The sequence below is a fragment of the Eubalaena glacialis genome, chromosome 3, assembly GCF_028564815.1.
Source record: "Eubalaena glacialis isolate mEubGla1 chromosome 3, mEubGla1.1.hap2.+ XY, whole genome shotgun sequence".
Lineage (NCBI taxonomy): Eukaryota > Metazoa > Chordata > Mammalia > Artiodactyla > Balaenidae > Eubalaena > Eubalaena glacialis.
In genome coordinates, this window is record NC_083718.1 from 178,076,873 (window position 1) to 178,104,569 (window position 27,697).

A 27,697-nucleotide genomic window follows, 5' to 3' on the forward strand; every position below is an offset into this window, starting at 1 on the left:
GGGAGGTGAGCGCCAGGGAGGGGCTGGGCCAGAGGACGCGCCGGCCGGGAGGCAGGGAGGGGCCTGGCGGGGGGCGGCCGGGCGGCACCGAACTCCCTGGTGCGCAGCCCGGGTGCGCAGCTCCTGGCGCCCGGAGCGCAAGCGGCTGGGTGCGCGCGAGCGGCAGCCGCGCTCGGGCCAGTCCTCCACGGTCGGGCCGGGGTCGGGTTCCGAGGCGCCGGCGGGGGGCGAGGCGGGGCGGAGAGGGCGGCGCTGCAGTGCCCGCAGCGGCGGGCTGGGGGAGCTGTGCCCGCCTGTCCCCCAGGCTCGGGCGGGGACCGGGCAGCTGGGTCGCCGCGCCTCTAGCCCGGCCGAGCTAGGCGACGCGCAGCCAGGCGTGCCTGGAGCGGGCTCCGGCCCCAAGTCCTCTCGGGCGCCCGGCCGGGGAGGCCCCCGGAGAAGCCAGTCCTGCGGGCCACGGCGGCCGCGGCCGCCGCCGCTCCGGCCCGCCCCCGGGGGGTGTCCCGGGCCGCTGGGCCCGCCCAGGTAACCCCATCCTCGGCCCGCCCCCGGCCCGCCCCCCCGGCCGCCCGCCTCCCTCCGCCGCCGTCGCCGCATCCCGGCTCTGGGGCGGCGCTGACAGTCTGGTCCGCGCCGGGCAGCGGGCGCAGCAGCGGGCAGGGCTGCCGGCAGGCACGGAGGCAGAGCCCCGCCGCGTGCGCGCGCCCCGGCCCGCGCCCGGCGCCGCGCCCCAGCCCGCCCGCGGGGCGCCCACCTGCCGCCCCGACGGGAGGCCCCCAGCGGCCGCAGCCGCTGCCCGGGGCCGGGCGCCCGCGGCGGCACCATGAGTCCCCGCTCGTGCCTGCGTTCGCTGCGCCTCCTGGTCTTCGCCGTCTTCTCGGCCGCCGCGAGCAACTGGCTGTAAGTCGGGCCGGGACCCGGCTGGGCCGGGCGGGGGCCGGGCGGGGCGGGGCGGCGCAGGCCCCGGGGGCAGCGGTCGGTGCCAGGCAGCGCGGGGCAGCGGGCGCGGGGGCGCCCGGCAGGTGTCTCGGCCGCCGGACGCGAGGCTCGTTCGCCCTCTGCACTGCCGCCGACACCGCCCGGGCCTCCCTCCGGACACCCCTCTGCCCGCGTCCCAGCCCAGAGGCTGCAAGGGTGGCGGCGGCTTCCGCACCCCTAGGCGGCCTCGGGAGCCCGAGAGCGCAAGGGGTGCGAGAGCGGGACCGCGGCCGGCGTGGGGTGCCGGGCGCGGGGCGCAGACCGGGCTGGGCTGACAGGTCGCCGAGGAAGCCCATTACGGGGAAGAGCCCTGCCTCCTAATAACAGGTTAATCCCCCCCCCAGAAGTCCAGGGGCGAGTTCCCCGCGCCGAGCTGCCCCGCGCGGCGCTGCGGGCTGGGCTGGAGGCGTGCAGAGACCTGTTTCTGCTTGGGGGACGGGAGCCGGGAGAGAAGGAGGGAAGGGACGGGACGCCCGGCATCCGAGAGACCGCAGCCGACGCTGGACGGCCTTGGTTCTCCCTGGGGCAGGAAGAAACTCCGTCCAGACCTTAAAGAGCACAGCAGCCCTCCACCTCCCTCAGTCTCACCTAAGGAGGGAGGGGTAGTGACCGCTGGTGACCTGTCTGTTTCTCCTTGACTGGGCCTGGCTCAGGGGACTCCCTGGGAAGATTGGCTCGGGGGGTGGGGGGATTCTAAAGGATGAGCTTCCATGAGTGGGTGAACAGGGAAGCAAGAGGACCCTGGACCCCTTCTTCATCTCCCTCAGTGACCATTCCCCCAGTCCCAGGCTTAACCCTGGTCCCAATTCCTTCTGCCCAGAGCTCTGCCCCCATCGGCTATGGGCAGCCAGTGGGGAGCCAAGATCCAATATTGATCTGAAAAGCATGAGGTGGGAAGGGGGATAGCCAACAGTGTAGCTGGGGTTTCCATGGAGACAGCAGGAGAGGAAAAAAAATTCTCTCTGCATCAAGACCAAAGAACAAATATCTCCCATGAAATTGCCCCGAGTGTCCAATGGCTGTTGCTATGAGGTCATTGCAGCCGCCAGGGCCCCGCAGGCTGGAAGGAGTGTGTTCGTTGGGGTCAGAGCCACCCAGGGCTTGGGGGACGGAGGTGATGTGGAATTCTCCCAGCTGTTCTGAGAGCAAGAGTGAGCGACTCCAAGGCAGGCTGAAGTGGCTGCGGAGCTTTTGTTTTTCTTGGAGACTTAATTTGATTAACACTTCAGGGGCAGTGGCAAAGTGTACAAAAACCAGGGCACCACTACCTCCCTCCCGCTACCCCCTAGCAGGCCATCCCCCTGAGAGGGGCCTGGGTCGCAGAGCCGAGGAGGGGAGATGATTTGGACTTGGGGAAGTCCGGGGTCCCTGGAGCTGACTCTGGAAAGCATGGGTTCAGAGCCGGGGTCTCCAAAGCGAGCGTGAGCAAGAACTGGGTATGACCGGCCCAGGGCTGAAGGCCACTAAAAGGCAGAGGAGGAAGCGGCAGTTCAAGGGTCTGACCCAGGCCATCGGGAAACAGCGTGACATCCACAGTGGAAAGTCCTTCAAAGAGCATCTAGCATTTTGGCTCATTTTACAGATGAGGAAACTGAGGCCCCAGGAGGGGAAGCTACTTGCTCAAACTCAGAGCTGAGAACTGAACCCAGGTGCTCTGACTCCCAGCCAGTGACACACGCCCTTCCCTGAAGCCGTCCCAAGGTTGAGCCAGTGTGGCCCAGGTGGTGTCACCACCCACCCTCAGCCACATCCCAGCCCGAAATCCCAGCCAGGGAGGCAGCCCCAGCTTTGGGTCACGCAAACCATGGGGAATTCCAACAGCTCAGTTCTCGTGCTGCGCCGTGGGGGGGGTGGGGTGAGGAGCGGCGGCCTTCTCGAGAGAAGAGAGGTTGGCAAACCTGTTCTCTGCAGCCGTGATGGTTCAGGTTGCCACGAAGCAGGTCTCCGGATGACCCAGCTCACTCCTGCTCCACCCTGGGCTTCGAGCCAAGGGTCTCTCTGCTCAGCCCAAGGCAGGAAGAACAAGGGGCTTCCCAGGACGCTGCCAAACCAGAGAGGCTATGATGGAGAAGAGATCTCTGGGCACATTCCAAGACAGGGTCCATCCCCAGGCCAGGGACTGGTCCAGCTCTGGGGGAAATAGATGTCACAGCTTGGTCTCCAAGAGGAAGACAAGATAAAAGCAGATCACGAATGGATGAGACCATGAACATGCTATTGCTATCAGAGGAAAGAGTTGAGTGTGAGCTGGAGCGGTCATGGAGGGGACTTGGCCTGGAGGTTGTAGAATCATGACAATAATGATTATAGTAGCTCCCCCTGTACTATCTAAATCCTGACAACATCTGAATCCCATTTTACATATGAGAAAATTGGGGATCACAGAGGTAATTGCCCCGAGTCACCTAGCTAGTAAATGACAGAGGCATCTGACCCGAAAGCTGCCTCTAGAAGGAAAAGCTTCTGGCAGGCAGATGTCCATCCAGGCATGGTAGCTGGCACTGTGTCTTTTCAAGTGTGAGCCACGCTGGAGGTCTGGCCACAAGAGGATGGCTGGCAGCACTCTCAGAGGGGCAAGGCCTGGGTGTCCTCTCCCCTTCCAATACCTGGAGTCAGGCTTCCGTCCAGGGTCTGCTGGCTGGCCGGTTGCAAGAGCCAGTGCTATCTGTTGTTTCCGAAGGGCGGGTGGCCTGGAGGGGAGGCCAGGTGTCCCGCTGCGTGCAGCTGTTGGGCAGGATGGAGCTTGGAGATGGGAGGGCTCTGCAGCCTGAGGCCTGGGCAAGCCCAGAGAAGCTGGAAGCTGTTGATTAGACTTGTGTCTGGCACCAGGAGTGAGTTGACATCTTGTGGCAGCTCCCACCGAGGGAGGGATGGAGGGAAAAAAACAGTCCATCGGTGGAAGGCCTGGACTCTGCCACAGACCTGGGCTCATAAATGTCTCTGAATGTTCCCCCCGGCACTGGGGCTATGCTGGAAGTCGGGAGACCAGGGTTCCAGTCCCAACTTGGTCCCCAGTGCTGGGCGGCCTTGGATGGGCCTCTCCCTCCGGGCCACAATCCTCAGCAGATTGTTCTGAACGCCAAATGGAAGTACTGCAAGAGTTAGAGAATAGGTAAACTAAAGTTTCATCGTTGCGGGTTTCCTGAAGGAAGGCAGTGACGTGCTATGCTGGGGCCCCAGCAGAGCCTCGTAGGCGAGGGCGGGGGGCCTGTGCTACACTCAAAGGTAGTCCAGCGGAGTGGCTAGGACAGATTGTATGCAGTTCCATCCCAGGTCTGCCACCGACAAGAGCAGTGACCTTGGACATGTTACTCAACCTCTCTGAGCCTCGGGTTCCTCATCTGTAAAATGGTACCCATGCTTGGGGGTGATGAAGCCAGAGAGAGCCCGTGCACGTGGCATGCTGAGAACAATGCCAGGCACAGCGATAGAAACTGCAGCCATGGCTGCTGCAGGACGTGGAGGGCAGCTGTCACTGAACTGGGGGAGCTGTGCCCCTGGTTACAGAGATGATGGAGGGAACGGGCCTTCAGGCTTCTGCCCCCAAGCGCCATCTACCCAAAACTGTGCTGTCCAGACCCTGTGATCTTACACAGGTCACACAGGTAGGATCCTAGGCTGCTGCCTCCCTGCTCTTCAACCAGGGCCCCTGCAAGAGCCTCACAGAGCCAGGGAGACCAGCCGAGCTCCCGGGCAAATCCTGCCAGCCAGAGGAGTTGCTGCTGGGAGTGCCCTTCGGTGCCCCTGGGGGAGGCATCTCCCTGCGCACTGGATCTGACTCCCCACAGGTGTGCACCTCCGTCTCCGGGCCAAGCTCCCACGTGCCTGCTCACGCAGCAGAGGTGTGTAACTGCCCTGCCCATGAGCAGAGTGAGGCCTGGCACTCTGGGTGCAACTTGCTGGACCAGGTGTGGGCAGAGCCAGCCAAGATGCAGTGCCAGCCCCACAGGTAAAGGTGTGGTCTGTCTCCCCCAGGAAGTGTCCGCCTAGTCTCCAGCTATAAAGGATCCCTCGCTCCCTCCTAAATAACAAAAACCCACCCCCTTGGATCACCTCCCATGGCTCTGGGCATTGAATCATAATCACTACACACCCACAGCTCTTTACAGTGTACACCAGGATTTCTCAAATCCACCACTGATATTTGGGGCCTGTCCTGTGCACTGTAGAATGTTTAGCAGCATCTCTGGCCTCTCTACCCACTAGACACCAGTAGCACCCCCCCCCCAACCAGGTGACCACCAAAAATGTCCCCAGACATTGCCAAATGTCCCCTGGAGGGCAAAATCACCCCTGGTTGAGAATCGGTGGCTGACAAAGCATTTTCACAGCCACTTCCCTATGAGAACCACATAACCTCTCCCCCTCCCCCTTCAGAGGAGGGAGTCTGTATTCTCTTCAGCCCCACTTCAGAGGCCCAGAGGTGCAGTGACTTCCCCAAGGACATTCTGCACGTCAGAAGCAGGACTTGAACTTGACTTGCTCTCACATGTCCAGATCTCATGGTTTTTATCCCCTGCCTATAGAACTGTCTCGTATTGTATGTAACTATAGTCTAATAATGTGGCTCCTTCTACAAGGTTATAAACCTCTGGAGGCCGAGGCTGTGGCATCAACACTGCTCAGCAGCCTCAGTGCCTGGCATACGTCTGGCATGTAGTAGGTGCTCAGTCAACATTTGATAAACAAAGGAAGGACAGGCCTGTTCGCTCCAGAGGGTTGTAAGTTGCTGTCACATCGTGCCCCACTTTCAAAGACCTCGAGTGGGAGGGAGGCTCTGCTCTACTGCCTTGAGCCTCAGGTGATGCTAAGATGTGCCAAAGTGGGTGTCAGGACGTGTGGCTGTCACCCGGCAGATGCGCTGCCCTGGCCCGCAGCTCCCAGCCAGGCCACCCGCTCAGAGCCAGGCTAAGCGCTCATTCCCCTCACCCTCTTCCCAGGGCCCCGGGACCAGGCTCTGCCCGAGGGGTTTGCTCAGACAGCAGTCACGACCCAGCTGTCTGCTGTGGCTTGACTTTCTTCCCTCAACCCTGGATTAGCAATTGAGCAACTCAGCATCTGACAAGACAGTGCTCCCCAAACCTGTTGAAACTCGCCCAACTCGGGCCCTGTGGATGCATTTGGAAAGCTGAGCAATTGTACCATGGCTCCTCCTCTTGTTCCTCCCTCTGGGAAGAAGGGCTTGGCCTGAGCCAACTGGGCACGGAGTTGGCCGGGGAGCCGCTGATGGGGGTGGGGGGTGCGTCACAGCTGCCCCCACCCCAGTCACCCCTGCTCCAAAGGAGCTTGCAAGAGCTGCTCGGCAAACTCAGCTGGGAGGCGAAGCTGCGACCCCCATGGTGGCTGTCCAGATTTCTACAGGAGTTGCCAGGTTTTATCTCTGAGTCCTGAACTGTGTCTTCTGTGATTCGGCCAAACCCAGGAGAAGGCACGCTCCCTGCCGTGACCACCCCCAGCTCCCCCTTCCCCGCTCCAAACCCCTCTCCACCTCCCCCATCTCCTGGCAAACTTGAAACCAAACTCTGTTTTAAAAGTTCCCTGGCCAAGTCAGAACCCCCGCAGCAGAGGGGACCTGGTCTGAGAAGAGAGGCTGGGCGGGGAGGGTGGAAGGAGGGAGGGATGTGTCCCGGGAGGGAAGGAACCTCCTGACAGCTCGCAGTTCACGGGGGAACTTTGGAGCGGCCCATTGGGAGCAGCATGAAATTGCTGATGAAACTAGAGGGGCCTCTTTCCTGCCGTGACCCTGGAGGGTGCTTTCAGACCCTGTTTCTCACTCTGTTCACACACAAGTCATATCATCGCAGGGTTGGGTCCCAGGAACTCTTTGCCAAGGATTGGAGACAGCAGGGTATTCCTCTTGAGTCAGTGATGCCCTGCTGTCCTGGCACCCCAGGCATAGAGGGCGGAATCACAGCCATCAGAGTCAGAGGGGGTCTCAGAAGTGATCAGCTCTGCCCGCTCCTGGGACACAGAGCCTCCAAGCAGGAGAGTGAGTGCCGGGTAAGCCCTATTCAGTCATGTCAAGCACTTAACTTGTCCAGACCTACACTCCGTCAGGCACTGTGCTAGGCACTTGGGGTCACAGAGCATATTAGTGGTAGAGCTGGAACTCTACCCCAGGTCTCCTGACTGTCTTCCCAGAACTTTCCCTGCAGCAGGTGAAAGCAGAGCTGCAGCCCATACACCTAGCCAGTCATCTCTGCTGGAGGTGATGAGCAACGAGGGAGGAACCCAGGTTTTCCCATCTGCCCTGTTGGGGTGGGTGTCCGGGCTCAGCCACAGGCTCTCCCAGGACTGGGCCTTTAGAAGGGGTGCACCAAGGCCAAGGAACTCACTAGAAACCTGAAGCCACCAGAGCATGAGCCTCACTCCAGGAAGCCAGCGCCGGCCCTGGACAGCTCATGCAGCTTCCCCATCCCTCCCTGGTCCTCGTCCCCAGGGCTCCCTCAGCCGAGCTAGGGAGGACAGTGCAATGGTTCGATGGCTCCAAGGGCAAGAAAGGCACCCTGGGGACGAGGGTTGGATGGGTCTTTGCAAGGGAGAAGCTCTCTGCTGGTAAATTAGGGGGGCAAGGCAAGGTGAGGAAGTGCCTTACATTCGACACCCACTCACCCCACAAGCACACCTGCCCCAGAGAGAGAAGAAAAATTCTCACCTCTGGCACAGCTCTGGAACCATCCAAGTTCAGGTCTGAGAGGCTACTTCCTGGCCCCGAGTCAGCCACCAGCTCCCCTGGGAACAAATACTGTGAGATGGGAAATGGGGGGGCCTCCCAAATAAGAGGTGGGGGACAGGAAAGAAATCTAGGGCGCTGAAAATACTGGAAACTGGGATGTCAAGAGACGGAAAATACGGGTGCTGAGGCTTCTGCGGATGGGGAGTAAAGGGAGCTAGGGATCCCAGAAGACAGGCAGAGGGGGAATTAGCACCCTAAGGTACAGGAGTGGGGCCTTGGGCTCCAGAGGAGGCTGTCATTTCCCCCCAGCTGGGGAAATGCACTGGGGACAAAGAGAACGTGACCTGGGCATTGAGAACTCTAGAGTTATGCTACATCTGGGAAGAAGGTGGCGTGGAGGCAGCACCCGCCACCCCACCACCACTGGGAATGTCTCCAAGGCCAGCCCCTCCTTGCTGGCTGCCCCTCCAGGGGGTTCAGGCCAGTGACAGCAACTCCTTCCATGGCCTGAGTAGCTGCAGAGACCACCGGCCCAAATGCTGTCCAGGCAGCCACATAACCCCTGAGACATTGCCCTCCCCAGCACCCCTCACTCCTGAAAGCAGCCCTGAAAGATGCCTTCGCCATAGTTCAGAAGAGACATGGGGCTCTAGAAAGACTCATCAATTGAAGAAGAAGACCACCTTCCTCAAATCATTGTCCACTGATGCCAAACCATCATGCCCTCGATGCCCTGGGCCACCTCTGGAGCCTGATCAGCCAGCCCGGGCTTAGGAGCCAGTATGACCTGTTTTCAAATCCTGACCACCACTGACACGGCCTTGAACACATGCCTCTCTGAACCTCAGTTTCCTCATCTGTAAAATGGAGGGGATGGGGCTTCCTTGGTGGCGCAGTGGTTAAGAATCCGCCTGCCAATGCAGGGGACACGGGTTCGAGACCTGGTCCTGGAAAATCCCACCTGCCGCAGAGCAACTAAGCCCGTGCGCCACAACTACTGAGCCTGCGCTCTAGAGCCCGCAAGCCACAACTACTGAGCCTGCGCTCTAGAGCCCGCAAGCCACAACTACTGAGCCTGCGCTCTAGAGCCCGTGAGCCACACTACTGAAGCCAGCACGCCTAGAGCTCGTGCTCCACAACGAGAGAAGCCACCGCAGTGAGAAGACCGCGTACCACAATAAAGAGTAACCCCTGCTCACCGCAACTAGAGAAGGTGTTTGTGCAGCAACGAAGACCCAACAGAGCCAAAAATAAATAAATTTATTTTTTTTGAAAAATGGAGGGGATGATACCCACCTGGACAACCCTGCATGGATATATGGATATATATCCATATAAGGATATAGTAAAGCATGTGGCTGTTGTTTGAAGAGCACAAGTGACAAGGGACATGAGGTCCCTTTCTTCTAGTCATCTAGTGCCATGAACGGTTTCCAAGTCCCCTGGGCACACCTGAGCTAGTCCTAGGTCCCCACTGTCCCTGCCCTCCTCACCCCAGTGTCCCCAGCTCCTAATCTCCTAACAGGACCATCCCCCCCCCCCCATCCCATCCCTCATACTCCCAGTCCTTGGAGGATCCATCTGATGGGCCAGAATCACTGGAAACACATTCTCTAACTCTGCATACTCCGTCCGGGGACTATCAAGAATCTACAGTTGGGGGGACTTCCCTGGTGGTCCAGTGGTTAAGACTCCGCACTCCCACTGCAGGGGGCACGGGTTCGATCCCTGGTCAGGGAACTAGGATCCCGAATGCTGCTTGGCCAAAAAAAAAAAAAAAAATCGACAGTTGGGATCGAGGCTGAAGTGATCCACTGTGCCCCATGGGCGTGTGCCCTGCACTCCGGAGTGATCAGCTGAAAGACAGGCTGGGAACCCAGGTGGAAGAGAGCTGATGGAACCAAGCCAAAGGAGACAAATGAGCAGAACTGTCTGGGGTCCAGAAGAGGGTCCAGCTCAATGGACTATGAAGAGGCTTTGAGAGGGCAGTGATGATGATGATGATGACAAACATCTTAATGATGATTATGTAATACTGTTGCCAACAGGGGAAGAGTGCCTCCTATGTGACTATTTAATTCACTTAAGCCTCCTGAGATCAGAACTATTCTTCTCCCCATTCTAGAGGTGAAGACACTGAGGCTCAAAGATGGTCCCTCTCTTGCCTCAGTAACACAGAGGTGGGACGCTGACCCAGACGGTCCCTCTCTCCTGCACAGTGCACCACGCTGCCTGCCACGCGAAGGGATAAGAGTCTCCGGGACCCGGACACTGTAGGGAAGAGGACAGCAGGAGACTAAGACCACGGGTACAGAAACCCTCAAAGGTCTGAGAACAACTGGGGGTGTGGAAGGCTCCTGGGGAACCAGGTGCACCCCGCCTGCCACGAGCGCACAGTCCCGGATGGGTCTGGGTCCCTCTCGCCCTCACCCGGCCACGTCTCCCCAGGCGGCTCTCGGCTCATCAGGGGCTCATTTCCTTCCAGCTCCTCCTCCTGCCGCTTGGCCTCCTTCCTCCCTGGTGTCGCCGGCAGGCACGACCGCTCCTGAGGAGGCTCTAAATGTGGCCCGGCCGGGTGGGGAGGCCAGAGGGAGGGGGTAGAGAGGCCTGGGCTGGCGTCCCAGCCCCCACCTGGAGACCGTGGGGCCAGGACCCACGACGCTGATCTGCTTGGCCTCCCAAACGCTCCAGCTATTTCCCGTCCCCTGTCCTCTTGACGCGCAGAGCAAGAGCTGGGCAGGAGTCGCGAAGAGGTGCGGATTTTCCTCTAGGAATTTGTATATTTTTTTTGAAAAGCAAGCAAACCTGGAAAAGCTTGGGACAAGCCCAGCTAATTTTAGTTTCTAATGAAAACAGCAGGTGGCCGAGAGGATCTGATCTCCCTGGCAGGGCCAGGGCCCTCCAGCCTCGCAGGCTGCAGGCACGGGCCGGGCGTGGGGAGGGCCTCCTGGGAGGAGCCTGAAGGACCGGAGCCCCCGCTGGAGAAGACAGGGCACGAGCTGCCTGGCAGCGGGGCGGCCCAGGGTTGGGGGGTAACCTGATCGATGGCACGGCTGTGGCTGGAGTCCTGTGTGGCCGGGGCAGCGGGTAGCAAATGGCTAAGCCTGTGCTCAGCAGTGGCAGGAAGAAGCCTAAATTGGGGCGATGCAACCAGAATGAGAGAAGAAGCAGGGATGGCCGAGGCCCTCCACAGGCCGGCCCAGCGCAACGCAGTCAGCCCCCCCCCCCCCCCCCCCCCCCCCCCCCCGCCACCACCGCACACGCCCAGGCTCTTGGTCTCCTCCAGGAATGGCTTGTGCAGTTGACATTTGAGCCGGGCCCGGCTCCCGGTCAGCAAGTGGCACGCGTGTCTCTGGAGGAAAAGTTGAGCCACCTGAGGGTGCAGAGAGGGGATTCCTGAGACCCCTGGAACCAGCTGGGCCTTGCCCCTAAGGGTCTCCAAGTCCTCAGCAGACCAAAAAGCCACAGAGCCTCCACTTTCTCCCCTCACTGCCCCGCCCCCAACCCTGAGCCCTCTGCCAGGAGGGGAGCAGAGGGGACCTAGTCAGGACAGAGCCATCCATTTATGCTGCAAGCATGTATTGAGCACCTTCTAGGTGCCACACCCTATGCTAGGCATCGAGGAGGCCACGGACTGGACGTGACACCGAGGGTGGTGTTAGCCCCCTGCAGCTGTCAAACAAGGCAGATCCACAACCAGGGTACAGGGGAAAGAGAGGTCCCAGTTTGAGCTGGGTTTGCATTCCAGCTTTGCCACTCACTAGCTGTGTGACTTTGGGGAGTCACTCCACCTCTCTGGGCCTCAGTTTGCTCATCTGTAAAATGAGGCCAGGCACCCTAACCAGATACCAGAACGAGCAAGCAGTGTGGGCAAGGGCGTGTGATGCCTGAGGTCCTAACTCTCCCCACTCCTTTCCCAGTTCCATTTCCAGTTCTGATACCCAGCCCTTCCCAGGCAAGACCCTGGGATCTGAGAGAACCAGGGTGAGTTGGGGCCCTGCCTCCTGTGGCAGGGAAGGAGACAGCTGTGGAGCCAGATGAAGGCAGGGGCTGGGGGTGGTGGGCATTGGTGCCAACCTTGGGGGCAGGGACACTCCTCAGTGGAAGAGGGTTCTCAGCCTCTTCCTGGAAGCTGTCCCAGTGACTCACACCGTGGCAGGCCAGCAGCTCACCCCTAAATCCCTATTACTGTTATTTCAGCCCGTGTCCCTCGTTGAGTCCTGAGCTTACGGGAGGTGGGGGTGGGTGGCCCCTCTGGCCCATCTCACGCCTCTTCAATGGCAGGGGCTCCGTCTTATCCGCCTGGCATGGGGCCAGGGGGACTTTGAGGCTTGAACCCACCCCCCGTCCCAGCGGACTCTGACACAGACCCATTCATTTATGGTACCATGAGGAGACAGGCTCCGAGTGGGGCGGAGACCTGCCCAAGGTCCCACAGTGGGTTGGTGGCTCAGCCAGGCCTCCCCAGCTTGTTCCTCCTGCCCAGAGAATCCCTGCCTTGAACACAGAAGCCAGGGCCCAGCACAGCCCCACCTGGCCCCTTGGCAGGACACAGAGGGAGGGAGCAGAGGCTGAGATGGGGACAGGCCAGCTCTGTGCCCCCATGTCACAGAGGGAATGGGGGGCCCCACCTTCTCCTAGAGACCAACCCTGGCATCTGAGCAGGAAAGGATCCAGCTTTAGGCCCAGTTGCTAGTCCCCTCACCCGTGGCTTCCCAAACGTGGACCTGGCCCACGGCCAGTAGCCGGGCTCTTGGTGCCCCCTGCAGGCCAAGAGCGCCAGGTGGGACCAGCTCCATAGCTGGCAGAGGCGGGGGATGCACCTAGGTAGGGCTAAGGAGCCGAGTCAGGCCCCTTCCCTTGCAGATACACCCTCCCCGGACTCCTCCCCGGACCCCCAGCCATCTTCCCACCTTTGTCTCCCTTCTGAGAAGCTCAGGCTTCTGCCCAGGCCTCGTCGGGACACTACCAGCCTCTGTGCATACTCTGGGCAGGACCTGGTAGAGAAGACTGTGAGGCTCCCGGGAGGCAAGGAATTCAGGAAAAGTGAGGGGAGGTGGGACTGCCTCAGCCCAAGACCACCCACCTCCCACCAGCCCGAGCTGCCAGGGAAGGGCGAGATCCTCACAGCTATGGCGCACCCAAGATGTGCCGGCCGAGAGCCAGATGCACCAGCCACGTCAAATCACGTTAATTTCTCACAGCAGCCTGTGGGATTGCCAGATCAAGAAAGCCAGATGCAGAGAGGCCTCGCAGCTTTGAGGAGGAGAGAGGGTCCCAGAATCAGATTCCTTGGGACTTAGAAAGAAACATCCCCAGTGGGTACTCACAGACTTCCCCTAAAGTGCCCTCCAGGCCATTGCCAGCCTGGCTTCACAGCTGCTGCTGGGAACGTGTGAAAAGCCCAGATGCCCACCAAGCCCTGCCTGGAGTGGGGCCCAGACACCTGCACTTTCAGCAAACCCCACAAATGTTTCGATGCGCAGCCAGATACGAGAACCATCACTCTGGTCCAGCCCACGCGCCTGACAAATAGAACCCAGCTGCTGATTGTACACCCCCAGGGGTGGAGAGCTCAGCAACCCGCAGGCGGCCCACCCACTGCACCGTGGCCTGCATCCTTACGTCAAACGGACCCAGCTCCCAGCAGCCTCTGCCCACGGGTGACGTTCAAGTCCTTGAGCCACATAAAAGAATATTGTCTCTACCAAAGGTTCTGAAGTCGGGCAAAACCAGGTTCAAGTCCTGGCTCTGCCTTTACTAGCTGTGTGACCTCGCACACAAAGCAAAGTACTTAACTTGTCTGTGCCTCAGTTTCCTCCTCTATAAATGGGGGTTCATTGGCTTGCTGGGAGGATTAAATGCAATCATGTAAGTAAAGTCAGGCTTTACTGATTAAGGGCCATACAAGTCAGCTATTCTTATTGTCATTGTCATAAAAATCTCCCATATCTTACTAGGCTTTCTGTGTGCTTTTCTATCTGGGTACCGTGCATTTATTCATTCCTTCACTAAGTAAACAGATGACGAGTTCCTGCCCCATTGCCTGAGGCCCCACGTAAGGCCATCTTTCACATGCAGGATTCCTTTAGTGCCTGACAACAGTTCCCTGACTTGGCCACAATCGGTGGTCTCCCTCTCACATTACAGGTGGAAAAACTGAGTCCCAGAGAGCAGTGGCCTTTGTCCTTCTTTGGACAAGAAATCTGTGCAGCTTCCCTGGTAAAGATGCACTGGCATCTTCACCTCTACCACCCAGAGAGCCATTGCCCCCCCACCAAGCAGACCTGGGTTGCTGGGCTGGTTCACTGTGGTCTCTGGGGCAGTGGGACACTTGCTCTGCTTTTGTTCAGAGCCCCTGATCTATGGGGCTGAGGCTGAGGGTAGAGCCAGGGTCTGAGTCTCCTGCTGGGAGGTGGTGGGAAGGCCCCTCTCCTTCTCTGCGCTTACCTGAAAAATAAGGAGTCTGGACCAGACCACCTGTCAGGGAACGTTCTTTAAGGCTGTGATTCTGTGCACCCTGATGCTCCTCCAAGAATCTGGAAGGCAGCGCCAGGCAGCCCTGCCTGCCCTGGGAGGTGGCAGGTGCATCTCCCACTGAAGAGGGGGGAAAGGGAGGCAGGGGAGGGAGAGGAGGCCTTCCAGAGTCACCAATCAGCTCTCCTTCCACCATTAGGCTGCTACTTGTGTGCCTACTATGTGCCCTGGGCCCTGGCCAGGGACGCTGGGATGGGGTCAGGGGACAGGTTGAGGGGCAGTGGCTGGAGCACAAGCCTCAGGGTCATCCAGACCCGGGCTCCAATCCAGGTCTGCCCCTACAAGTTGGGTGACCTTGATGGTCATCTCACTGCTCTGAAACATGCCTGGCACTTAGTAAGTGTTCTGTTAATGCACACCCTTCCCTTGAGAGAAAAACCAGTTTCTTCCTCACAGGGTCTTTCCCTAGCTCTGCTCCCACCCTGGTGAGTATTTTTGTGTCTTACTCCTGGCCCCCTTGCCTCCTGGCCCAGATTGCAAAGTGGCCGTCATTAGGGACTTCCCTGGTGGTCTAGTGGTTAAGACGCCATGCTTCCAATGCAGGGGGCGCGGGTTCGAACCCTGATCGGGGAACTAAGATCCCACATGCCACGCAGCACGGCCAAAAAAAACCCCCAAAAAACGAAGTGGCCGTCATTAGACAGGGCAGAGCCTTCCAGGGCCCTCATGGAGGGGGTCGGCAGGGGAAAGGCCCATGGGGTTTGGAGGGGTTTGAAGCTTGGCTCTGACACTTGCTACCTCGGTCACCTTGGGCATGTTACCCTCTTAGCCTTTATTTTGGAATCCATAAAATGGCCGTAGTAATTGTCACCTGATAGATTTGGGGTGAGCTGGCAACAGGAAGAAGTGTCTGCCGCCGTGCACAGCACATGGTAGGTGTCCAATCAACGGTAGTGTTCTCTGTCCTCTGCTGAAAGGGATGCAGTAAAGCCCCTTCCCACATATGCCTGGCCGCAGAGTGTCTTGACATAAGCTGTCTCATCTGGATTGTGATCCTCGCTATAACCCTATGAGGTGGGGCAAGCACTGGTGCCCCGTTCTCTGGCTATAAAGACTCCAGGGGCTGAGGGGAGAGCATGGCACACTTTGTTTTCAAAGCCCCCTCCCCCAACACCATCCCCAGCCCCCCAGCCCTCACTGCCCTTATTGTCCTAAGTGCTACAGCAGTGACGCTGTTCTCTGCCTGGTGGCCCTGGGATATGGCTGGCAGTGAGGATCGTGACCTTGTAGCCAGAGGTGGGCTTAGGTCACTGGGGTCTCTGCCTTGGGAGGGGAAAGAGACACACCAGGGCAGACAGTGGCTCCAGCCTCCCATCTAGAGGGCATTTCAACATGAAGGGCTCGGAGCCCATGGGCGAGGTCTGGGGTAACATCGGGGCACAGATGCCAGTGCAGGGGCCACCCAGGCAGGGAGGGATCCCACGGGGGTCTGTCAGCCGCCCTCCCAGTGCTCTCCCTGCTTTGGCTAACTTGAGATGGAGGCCTTGTGCAAGACAGCACTTCCCCCCTTCTGGCCCTGGGAACCAGGCAGGAGGGCTGTCACTGGGTCCAGAGAGAAGCCGACCTCCAGGACCCATCCCTGGTACAAACTGGCTCCCAGAGACCTGGGCAGGGTGTGGCCTCAGCCGGGGCGTGGAAGAAGGAGGGAAGGGGCTCAACATCACGTCCCACCCCCGTCCGCAACCCCCCTCTCCCCAGGTACCTGGCCAAGCTGTCATCAGTGGGGAGCATCTCGGAGGAGGAGACGTGCGAGAAGCTCAAGGGCCTGATCCAGAGGCAGGTGCAGATGTGCAAGCGGAACCTGGAGGTGATGGACTCGGTGCGCCGCGGCGCCCAGCTCGCCATCGAGGAGTGCCAGTACCAGTTCCGGAACCGGCGCTGGAACTGCTCCACGCTCGACTCGCTGCCTGTTTTCGGCAAGGTGGTGACGCAAGGTGAGGGAGGGGCTCGCGGGGGTGCTGGGGACCCCGGAAGGGACCACTGTTTCCTGGGGTGGGGAATCATGTGCTCATGAGTGGCCTGACGGGTCCATCACTCATCACAGGATGCAGGTGGAGGCATGGGAGCGGGCAGGACCCAGCGGGCGGCAGTCCCCTGCGGGAGGGCCGACGGAGAAGGATGCTGTTCTCTGGCTGTGCAGCACAATACGGTGTGCCGTGTTTTCAGTCCTGGAGCCACCATCCCGTTTTAGAGTCAGAAACTGAGCCTCAGGCAGGGGAAAGGACGGAGTTGCCCGGGGCTCCTCAGAGGGTGAACAGCAGAAAAGAATTCAGACCTGGGCTTCCAGCCCCCCAGCCCCGTGCTATTTTTACCTTAGCACTGGCCTCACCTATGCAAGCGCATCTCGTTCGTCTGTACCTTTGACGAACCATGTTGAGCCTCACTTGCCCAGCCCTGAGTCCCCGGGAACAGCAGCACCCAGACCCTGTCCTCCTGGGCTCACAGTTGAGGCAACGATGACACCTCAGTAGGGGCAGTGGCTCTCACACCTGTAGCACCAGCTAGGGACCAGACACTGTTTAAGTGCTTTAAGTGATATTCACTCATCTGGCCCTTTGAGATAGGCTTCCGTATTGCAAATGACGAAACTGAGGCACACAGAGGTTAAGTAACTCGCCCAAGGTCACAGAACCAAAAAGTGGCCAAGCCAGGACTTGAGCCCGTGCAGTCCAGCTCCAGGGTCTTGCTCTTACCCACGATGAGAGGGGACACAGGAGCCTCGGGAGCACAAGGGTGGACCCCTGCCCCAGCCAGGGCGGGTGCTCAGGGAAAGCTTTCCCAAGGAGTGGGTCCTCGGCTGACACCAGAAATATGAGAAGGCATCAAGCCAGAGGAAGATGGGCCAGGGCATAGAGAACGTTCCATGCAACTGGAAGGCTCCTTAAGAGGTCACCGGGTCAAGCCGCTACCCTCGAGGGAGCGCTCTAAACCAGCTGCCTCTTTTTCTACTTTCTGAGTGTGAAACTGACACTCCGAGCCACCAATAGTCCACAGGCCCCTTGACTTGCTCAGGCAGCAGGAAAGCGTTCCTGGGCCAACCTTTGTCTCGGCACCTGTGGTCCTGGACAGCGAGGGCTGCTGGGCTTGTGGCAAAACCATTTGGATGTTGTTGGAAACCAACTGGGATAGAAATTTGGAAGCCATTCTCCTGGGAGTTGGCAGGGGCCAAAAAGGCACGATTATGCTTGGCATGACTGAACATTGCTGCTTCGGAGAAGAAGCAAAGGCCCAGTGAGCGGCCTGGGAGCGGAGCCCCTCCCGGGACCACGGTGCCCCTGCCGAGGACCCAGGGCTGTCTGTCTGATGAGGCCCAGATACTAGGCTCAAACAGCAGACCCTGGGCACAGGAAGCCCCTGGCACACAGTAGGTGTTCCGCGTTTTAGGTGGACTGATGAATAGACTGGCAGGGTTACGTGTGCCAGGCCCTTCATACCCCCGTGCCTTTGCACATGCTATTTCCTCCACCCCCAAACACCCAACCCTCTTTCTCCACCAGCTCAGCAGTTCCCTCCTCCAGTCTGCCCAGCTCCTGCAAGCAGGTGGTTGCTTTTTCCACTGGGCTCCAAAGCTCTTTGTTCATGCTGGGGTTTTTTCCCTTTTTTTTGGTAATTGTTTTGATATAATTTCAAACTTACAGAAAAGTTGCAAAAATAGTACAAGGAATTCCCATATACTCTTTTTAAAAAAAATCTCTATGTGATGGGTTTATTCAGTCAGCTACTTGCATTTTCTTTTTTAAATGAGGTATAATTGACATATTACATTAGTTTCAGGTGTACAATGTAACGATTCAGTAAGTTTAGTTACCCGTCCATCACCACACAGTTGCAAACATTTTTTTTCTTGTGGTGAGAACTTTTAAGATCTACTTTCTTAGCAACTTTCAAATATGCAATACAGTATTATTAACTATGGTCACTACGCTGTACATCACATCCTCATGACGTATTTATTTTATAACTGGAAGTTGGTACTTGTTGACCCCTTCACCCATTTTGCCCACCCCCCATCCCTGCTTCTGCCTCTGGCACCACCAGTTTGTTCTCTGAATATATGAGTTCAGTTTTTCCTGTGAAGAATTGCCATATACTGTTTACCTAGATTCACCAGCTGTTTACATTTTAACCCATTTGACTTATCAATTTCTCTCTCCTTTCTCTCTCACTCTCTCTCTCCCTTAATACACACACGTGTACACACACACACACACTTCTGTCTAAACCATTTGTGTCCACATGGCTTTCATTACACCTTTCACACTGAACTGTGATGGCTGTCTCCCCCACCCCACTCCCCCATCCCTAAACCTTGAACTCTTCCAAGGCAAGGGTAATGTCTCATTTACCGGTTTCCCAGCGCATGGCAGAGCCTGGCATGAAGGAGACAGTCAAGGGATGTCATCCAGTGGCAGAGAGCAAGTCGGGGCAAGGGCTCAAGGGGCAGAAGAGGGGAGGCATGGGTCAGTGCGGCCTGACGCAGGAGAGGGACCCCATCGAGAAGTGCTTTCCTCACCTGTGTTTGCACCAGGAACCAGGGAGGGGGCCCAGCCCCAGCTCATCAAGTTCAGGGAGATGCTGAGAATCCTACCGGGCTTGGCTGGAACCTGCTCTGGACTAAAGTCCAAGTGACTTGGTCAAGCATCCAGTCTCCTCGGGGCTGAGTCAGGGCATGCACTTGCCAAGCCAGCCACACGCCAGGCAAGGGCAGTCGTGTTTGGAGGAGTCTGAACTCTTCCCATTCATCCATGCCCTCACTTTTGCATTTTCCGTTTTCTTCCATAGTAAAATTCCTCCTGGAAAAGTCTCAATTCATCTCCACTGAATAAGAGACGGGACTTGTCCCTCCCGAGGCCACAGTGCTGCTCTTGGAGGGTCCAGGGTTGATGAGGCCGTGCGGGGAGAGCACGGGCAGCATGACCTTGGGGGAGGGACCTCACTCCTCCAAGCCTCGGTATCCCCACCTGTCAGTGGGACCTGCACGTGTGCTTACCTCATAAGGGTGTCAACATTTAGGGTGGACCTTGACCCCAGAAAAGCCATCCGTCCTCACCAGCTGCTGTGATTTTGGGCAGCAGCCGGTGGGCAGGCCTCTCTCACAGCCCCCAGGGTTTAGGGGTTGGGGGGCTAGGCCAGTGCCCGCATTCATGGGCTGCCTGGCTGGGGTCCTGACCTCAGACCTGGAAAGGTAATAGCTCACAGATCCCTCCAGGAGCCAGGCCATACTTGGAGAAGAAAAGGAGCCCCATTTGTTGAGGGCCTCCTCGGTGCTGCCTTGCATCCGACCACCCTCACGACAAGTCCGAGTGTGTAGTATTGTTCCCACGTTACAGCTGAGAAAGGAGGACCAGCAGACAGAGGGTGTGATGCACCTAGATCCGGGACCTGCCGGCTCTGGCATGAGACCCCGGGCAAGGTCCATCCCCTGTCCTAGCCTCAGCGTCCTCCTCCCTGGATGGGGGGCAACCCCAGGCCCCAGCTCCTGGACTTCCCATCAGGATTCAAAGATGATGTCTCCAAAGGCGTGCCTGACTCCCAGGGCACCCGGGGGTGGGAGCAGCTCTCTCACGACCAGCACTGCCCGAGGCCGTACAGCTCCAAGCCGTACCCCCTCCCCTCCCAGGCAGTGGAGACCCCCTGCTCCTGGCCTACAGAGGCAAGACAGACGGTGACATAATGGTGACTGGTGAGGACAGTGTGCAAGTCAGGGCCAAACTGTGTGCTCTAGGCTGAGAATCTGCCAGAAATTTGGTGAAGTTGGCATCGGGGGCAGCCAGGAATGGGGCAGGCGGTGGTTCTTGGCTGAGCAGGCGTGCAGGGCCAGATGTGGGATGGCCTCTGTGCGGTTTGGTCACTGCTTAGTCCCTATGCCTGGGGCGGCACCTGCACAAGGTAGGTAACTGATAAGTATTTGTGGAATGAATGACGAGGGTTTGAGGGTGGGAGGGAGAGGCCAGGGAGTCTGGCGAAAGTTCAGTGTGGCCGTGAGCAGGATGTGCTGGGGTCTCAGAGTGGGCTGGCCCGAGCAGGACAGGGAGGGGTGGGGAAGGCCATGCAGCCTCCTCTGCTCCTGCTTCCCTCCATCTGTAGCCAACGCTGGGCCTGCCCCTGCCTTCTCACACCTCACTCTGTGAGCTTGATCGTGTCCCTGTCCCGAGAGAGGGGACTCCATGAGCCCTGAGGCCCCTTTGGGCTCTGGCTGCCATGCCGGGAGGTGATGTGGTGCACTGGTCGTAGCCAAGAGAGGATCCAGCCCAGGCTGTGTTTCCAGTCCCCGCGTGTCTAACCTCAGGGCACCTGACTGACGGTAACTTCAGGCTGGATCTACGAAGTAGATGCTTTTCAGTCCTGGGCTGTGACTCCCTAACACCTGTGCTCTCACCTTTGTCCTCAATGTTGGCATCACTTTGGACCCAATGAGGGTAACAACATGCCTTTCTTCTGGGGACCTCTCAGGCCAGCTTTTGGTGCCATCAGATACATCACAGGAGGTCTGGGGAGGGGTTACCCCAGAGACACTTTGCACTGGGGGTTCCTTGAGGACAGACTCACGTCCGTCTCCCTCGTGCTGGCATAGGGCCTGGCTCAGGGCCTGGCTCACAGCAGGCGGCTAATAAACGTCTGGTGAGGGAGGAGGTGTCTCTGGGCTAAGGAAGCTTTTAGCCCAATGGCAAATATGCGGACAAGTGGCCCTCAGGGGGTAAGTGCCCTACCGATATTTGTTAGCGAATGAATAAAATGGCATTAATCACCCAACAGTAACATTCACAGTAGCTACCATGTCTCAAGCTCCTACTCCAGGCCAGTGGCTAAGCACTTCCCATGTTTTACGTCATTAGATTTCCATACCCACCTGAAGAGGTCAGAACTATTGTCAGCCCCATTCTATGGACATAAAAACTGAAATGACACATTTAGGAAGTGGCAGAACCAGGACTAGATCTCAGGCCTGCCAGGCTGAGCATCCACGCTCCTCCCAATACCCGCCTCTGTCTCCAGGGAGCTGGGAAAGGCCTGTTCTTGCCAGCTCTGTACTGGGCTCGAGGGGGGCAGAGGAGGTGGTGAGGGACAGCGTGGCCCCTGGAGCTTCCAGTCTGGCTGCAGACAAGCACACAAGACACTTAGAAGATGAAACAGTCCGAGTCCAACTCTGACTGCGTGGGGAGGGCAGGCCAGGCCAGCCAGAGCACCCGGGGTCCCAGGAATCCATGATGGCGGGAGGGACGTGCAGAAGTGCCAGGGCCTGGCCTGCTGGGCCAGCGTTACTTTCCCCATGTTAGAACTTGGAAAGGTCACTACACTAGTAAGAGTCTTAACACGGCTTTGTCCAACTCCAAAGCCTTTACTCTTTCCCCTGCCCTACATTGTCTCTTAAATCCAAAGAGGCTTCCTGGAGGTGGTTTCAAGAAAAGGTGAGCCTTTGCAGACAAGAAAGCAAAGGAAATTGGAAAGGCAGGCTGGGGGCAGGGATGGGGAGAGGACAAGGGCAGTGCCTCTCCTGCCCCACCTCCCTAGGACTCCCGCTGGGTCTGCTTTGGAAACATGTAAGTTATGCTCGGAATGACACTGCCATCAAGACACCTGCCTGACGCCCCGGGGATCCCCACGCCTGTGGCTTCCTTTCTAGCCCAATTCAGCCTCATCTGTTTCTCCTCCAAACACTCCTTCCTGCTCAAATGTCCTTCCATCCAGCATCTGGGGAGACAGCGCATGTGATGTGCTCAGAAGAGCACTGGCCTCGAGTCAGGCAGGCCGTGGTTCCAATTCCCTCTTGGCCACCGACTGGCTGAGGGACCCCACACGAGCCCCCGAGCCTCACTTTTTCCTCCACAGAGCAGAGCTGGAGAGAGCTGGTTGCTCAGGTCGCCATAAGCTCATGGAAAGGCCCTGGCACATCGTAGGCCCTCAGAAAGGGTAGTTATCACTGGATCCCCAGGACAACTCTGAATTCCCAGCCCCAGGCAGCCTTAGCACCTTGGAAAAGATGGCAGTGAGGCGGGACCTAGAGGACGCTCAGGATTTAGACCAGTGGAGCCAGGGAAGGAGGTGCTCAGGGAAGAAGAAAGAGCAGGAAGAAAGGAGTTGGGTGCGGAATGGGGCAAATGGCATTACGGAAAAGGCAGAAGGCTGTAGGGCAGCTGCTAGCACCTTCGAGAGCTCTGCCTTTCCCTCGGCCGGCTCTGCTGTCCCAGGAGGACAGAGTCAGGACTGTCCTCCCCCTGCAGCTGGAACAGGCAAACCCCCAGACCAGGGAGCAGTTATCGACCATGTCGCTGGGGAACTCCCCTCTGCCACCCTCACAGCCACACCACAATCCTTTTTCTGTGTCTCAGCGGTCTCTGCCAGGCGGCTCACTGGTGAGCAAGGCTCCAGCCAGGCAGAGGGGATGAGCCAGGAGGGGCCACAGCCCTGGAGTCAAGGGATCGGGACCCAGGGCCAGTCATAAAAGGCTGGAGGAGCCGCTGCCATCGGCTCTCGGGACACAGTGGCTCAGCCACATTCTTCAGGCCTTCTGGGGCCTCCTGTGCTGAGCACAGCCCCACTGCTCACCATCCCCCAGTGAAGAACCCACAAAAGGAACTGGACATGTCCCACAGCTCGTGGCTTCACACATGGAGGTGGGAAGAGATGTGCATATATTCCTGGGGGCTCCAGGCTCTGGGCTCCGGGTGGCAGGATCATGTCAAGGTTGAAACTCTGGAGCTAGGCTGCCTGAGTCCGAATTCTGGCCCCACCACTTCCTGGCTGGGTGTCCTTGGACAGGTGCTTCGTGGCTCAGTGCCTCAGTTTCCATATCTGTAAAATGGGGAGTGAAAGTCTCTACTTGGCAGGGTTGTTGTGAAGAGTATATAAATTATGTCAAGTGCTCAGACAGTGCCCAGCACAGAGTGAGCTCTCTCTGAGCTTGCTCCTGAGGCCAGGACAAGAGGGCCTGTAGTCCTGGCAGATGGGTATTGGTTGGGGATGAGGCAGGGGTCTCCCTGAGCCACCTCACAGGGAGCCCTGCACCCAAGGCTACTAGCGCTCAGGGGAGGAGGTGGGCCCAGAGCTTGGGGCAGGCCAGGGGCTGCCTGAGGGCCCAGAGAAGCAGAGGACAAAGGAACATGCCAGGCCAGGAGCTGGGGCCACCCTGCCAGTCCCATCCACCCTACTATCTCCTGCTTTCCCTTCCCCCTTGGTCTTTGGGGCAAAGATTTGTGCTGGTTCAGGCCTGGAAATACCAGAAATACCAGAAACTAAAGTCGTCTCTCTTTGGGCGGCCACAGCACAAAACCAACCAACATGATCCTGCTATTAACCTCGATTAACTTGGAGAGGATTCCATCTCAGGCTGTCAAGGCCCCCGTGGCTCCAGCCAAGCCCCCTCATGCCGGCCCAAAGTGTCCAGGCCAGGGCAGAGGGTGGGCCGTAGAAAGTGGGTGGCGGGCAGTATCCCCAGCTCAAGGGCCGAACCGAGAACAGGGCGTCCTGGGCCATGGGGGCCTGAGCTGCCCCCAGCCCCAGCGCTCGGCCTCCGCTGCCTGTCCACAGACACGGGCACAGAGGAGGTGATTGTTTCTGTCTGACCACGGCGACTGCTCCCCAGGGCAGCCGAGAGCACCGGCCTGGGTGTCACAGAGGTAATTGCCAACCACGAGGCCAAAGCCTCCCCCCTCTGCTCCTGTGGACACAGACACTCCAGCAAGAGACAGAAGGACAGTCACGGGCACACAGAGGCCCTCACAGGGCCCAGAGAGGAGCAGGGCTCGTCTGGTCACACACCCAGCCAGCCGTGTGCACACGCACCACACACACACACACAACGCACACAAAGACACTCCCTCCCACCACCCACACCCCCAGAAAGGGGCTACATAGCAGCTACACCCCCTGAGGCACAGTTCCTAGGAGGATAAAAACACCCATTCAGGCAAGAGACAGGGCAGGCACCAAAATAGAACCACCAAGAAGTCATGGGGCGGAAGGGAAAGACAGGCAGCAGAGGCGGACAGACCAGAGTTTGAGTCCTGGTTCTATCACTTCCTGACTGGACAACTGCGACCCACTTCCCCTCCCCAAACCTGCACTGTGCCATCTGTGAAATGGGCACAGATAAAGCTTCCGATGGTAGAGGGCATCCCCTCTTCAGCAGTGATCCTGGTAAGCGGTGGGGCCATTGTCATTACAGTTTACTCTTAGAAGTACAAGGAAGTAAGGTGGTCTCAGAAATGGGCCCAGCCTCAGCAGGAAGGGCTGGGGCAGGTTCCTCGGACGGGGGACCCCATCAGAGCCTAGAGGGGCCAGCTGGGGAATAGGCACAAAAAAGAGCTGGGTTGACAGGCCAGCCTGCTACTTCTGTAGTCTTGGTAAGTTAGTTCACCTCTCCCACGCCTGTCTTGTCTCTCGTAAAATGACGTTAACATCACTAACCTCCTGGAGAGGTTGTGAGAACAGTAACTGACGGTGCTCAGAGCGCTGAAGCTGGACCATCTGGCTGCTCAACCACATGCTGCGTGGCCTGGCACAAGTTGGCTGATCCCTCTGAAAGCGGGGATAATAATTGTACTCACCTGACGGGTGCGGGGAGGATAAATGACCAGCACACGTGAAGACCGCAGGGCAGTGTCCGGCGTGTGGATGTTGGCCATCGGTGGGTAAGAATAAGCGCCAGCACGGCGTGACTCCTGCCCCACGGGAGTCAGCCTGCCTTGCTCTCTCCCTGGGCCTCCGTCGTTCAGGAGTCCCATCTATGCCTCTCCTCTAAAAAGGAGGGTGCGGGGAGGAGCACTGGGACCCAGCCCTGCCCTCCCTCTGCCTCCCTCCCACAGGGACTCGGGAGGCGGCCTTCGTGTACGCCATCTCTTCGGCAGGTGTGGCCTTTGCGGTGACGCGGGCGTGCAGCAGTGGGGAGCTGGAAAAGTGCGGCTGTGACCGGACGGTACACGGGGTCAGCCCACAGGGTAAGTGCGGGCGGTGGGGTGGGCATGCGTGGCAGGGCAGGGGCCGGGGCCCGGGCCCTCACTCACCCGCGGACCCCGCATGCCCACCCCACCCAGGCTTCCAGTGGTCGGGATGCTCGGACAACATCGCCTATGGCGTGGCCTTCTCACAGTCATTTGTGGACGTGCGGGAGAGGAGCAAGGGGGCCTCGTCCAGCCGGGCCCTCATGAACCTCCACAACAACGAGGCCGGCAGGAAGGTAGTGCGTGCGGCCCTAGCACCCTCACGGCCGGCCGGGAAAGGGCGGGCTCGGCAAGGTCTCCAGACACTCTCCCCCACCCACCTGCCCCTCAGAAAACACTTGTTGGGCTCCAGTACCAGGCACCTCCTATGGGGCGGGGGACGCGGGGAGGGAGTGGACAGGTGAGCAGGCGTCACAGAACAGTGTGAGCGGCCCCCAGTGTGGCACACACGTCCCCCAACACGCCCCCACCCACACATATATGTGCACACAGGTGTGTCTCCATCCCTCTTTGTCACGCACACACACCCCTAATAAGTAGCAGGGTTAGGATTTCTGCGTGTCACTGCGAAGACCGTGTGCTTAACTGCAATACCATCTGCTATCTCAACACCTACTCTTCAAGGTTCCTGTGCAGGTTCAATGCAGCCGTGTTCTTCCCCAACACGTCACTTTTCACTGTTTTGTATGACACTGCCCTTTAACATGTCTCTCCTCCATCAACTCCGAGTGCCCCAAGGGCAAAGACAGTATCTTTGTTCCCAACACAAATTACCAGCCCACCGTGGCATACGGCAGGAGCTTAATACAGAGGAAGCATGACCGTACATCTTTCTCCAATTCTGCGCCATGCCCCCGTCCCTGCCCCCGCTCGTCCGCCCCCCAGCAGCCCCTCCCCGGCCTCCCCTGACATCTCCTGATGGCCCCTCTCCCCTCCCCGCCCCCCGCAGGCTATCCTGACTCACATGCGGGTGGAGTGCAAGTGCCACGGGGTGTCGGGCTCCTGCGAGGTAAAGACGTGCTGGCGAGCCGTGCCGCCCTTCCGCCAGGTGGGCCACGCGCTGAAGGAGAAGTTTGACGGCGCCACGGAGGTGGAGCCACGCCGTGTGGGCTCCTCCAGGGCGCTGGTGCCGCGCAACGCGCAGTTCAAGCCGCACACAGATGAGGACCTGGTGTACTTGGAGCCCAGCCCGGACTTCTGCGAGCAGGACATGCGCAGCGGCGTGCTGGGCACGAGGGGCCGCACGTGCAACAAGACGTCCAAGGCCATCGATGGCTGTGAGCTGCTGTGCTGCGGCCGCGGCTTCCACACAGCACAGGTAGAGCTGGCCGAGCGCTGCAGCTGCAAATTCCACTGGTGCTGCTTCGTCAAGTGCCGGCAGTGCCAGCGGCTCGTGGAGCTGCACACGTGCCGGTGACCGCCGCCCAGCCCTGCGCCCAGCAACCACCTAGTGGCCCAGGGAAGGCCGATAATTTAAACAGTCCCGCACCACCCACCCCAAAAGATACTGGCTGTATTTTTTATTTTGGTTTGGTTTTTGGGTCCTCATGTTATTTATTGCCGGAACCAGCCAGGCGACCCCAAGGGCACCAACTGGGGCCTCCCTGAAGCCTGGGCCTTTGTGGCTGCCACTGACCAAAGGGACTTTGCTCATGCTTCTGGCTGCCCACATGTGGCCACTGCTGACCACTCACTTGTTATCTGTACCTGTTTTTCCACTTGCAGACTTAAGGTGGGTAACGAAGTGTTACAGCCACATGCCTACTGACCCTGCCATCTAGGGAAAGGGGCAGCCCTATGGCAGGGGAGTGGTGCCATCTTGACGGCAGTTGCACCCCACACTTACACATGCACCCCGGGCAGCTTCAGCCTGGTAGCTTTGTCTCTCAAGCCCCCTGGAAAAGGAATGGGCAGACACCAGGTCCAGGGCAGAGGGTTAATTTCAGGCCTCCATGAGCAGCCAGAGGTTCAATCTCTGTGGGACCCTCCAGGCAAGAACAGCAGATGAGGCAAGAGCCGGTGAAGGCTGCAGTGCCCCCACCCCTAGCCCAGCCGCCAAGCCTCCCCTCAGAGAGGGAGACCCTCACTCCCTGGTCCCTCCCAGGCAGGAACACGGCTGCGTCCTGGATCAGAGACCCCAGCTGGGCCTTCACGGTGACGCCGTGAGCGTCACTCCACGGTGCTGCTCCTCCATGAAACTAAGAATGGAAACGCCACACGCACACAGGAGAGGGCCACGTGAAAAAGCCATCTCCCAACTTTTATTTCACTCCCTTAACCAAATCTATTGAGCAAATACTGTTCTAGGCCCTGTACTGGGCCATCTCACTGGATGACCACAGCAGTCCTGGGAGGCCAACAAGACAGGGATGCATGCTTGTGCCCATTTTACAGGAGGAAGGGCAAGGCTCAGCTGGGTCCCAGAGCCAGGAGAGGCAGAGGCAGAGCCAGAAGAGCCCCCCAGCCAAGGCTCCTCCTGGACTCCTGTACCCAAAGGCCCAGAAACTGTAGGTCCCCCTGGGTCTGAGCCTCGGGGATGGAGCTCTGGCTGGAGGAAAATGGGCTG

The 27,697-nt window shown here is 58.8% G+C and overlaps 1 protein-coding gene across 1 annotated transcript; it reads left to right on the forward strand.

Moving 5' to 3' along the window:
• Positions 1-823: 823 nt before the first annotated feature.
• On the forward strand, positions 824-26,624 carry WNT4 (Wnt family member 4). The gene is made up of 5 exons (XM_061187024.1): positions 824-900; positions 15,890-16,125; positions 24,997-25,128; positions 25,225-25,367; positions 26,081-26,624. Exons 1-5 carry the CDS (start codon positions 824-826, stop codon positions 26,546-26,548), a joined length of 1,056 nt encoding a protein of 351 aa, XP_061043007.1. The 3' UTR covers positions 26,549-26,624.
• The last annotated feature ends 1,073 nt before the right edge of the window (positions 26,625-27,697 follow it).

Coding starts and splice junctions, on each gene's coding strand:
- WNT4 (XM_061187024.1), top strand. CDS start 824: ATGAGTCCCCGCTCGTGCCTGCGTTCGCTGCGCCTCCTGGTCTTCGCC. Junction 16,126..24,996: donor CGGCAAGGTGGTGACGCAAG/GTGAGGGAGGGG, acceptor TCCCTCCCACAG/GGACTCGGGAGGCGGCCTTC. Junction 25,129..25,224: donor ACACGGGGTCAGCCCACAGG/GTAAGTGCGGGC, acceptor CACCCCACCCAG/GCTTCCAGTGGTCGGGATGC.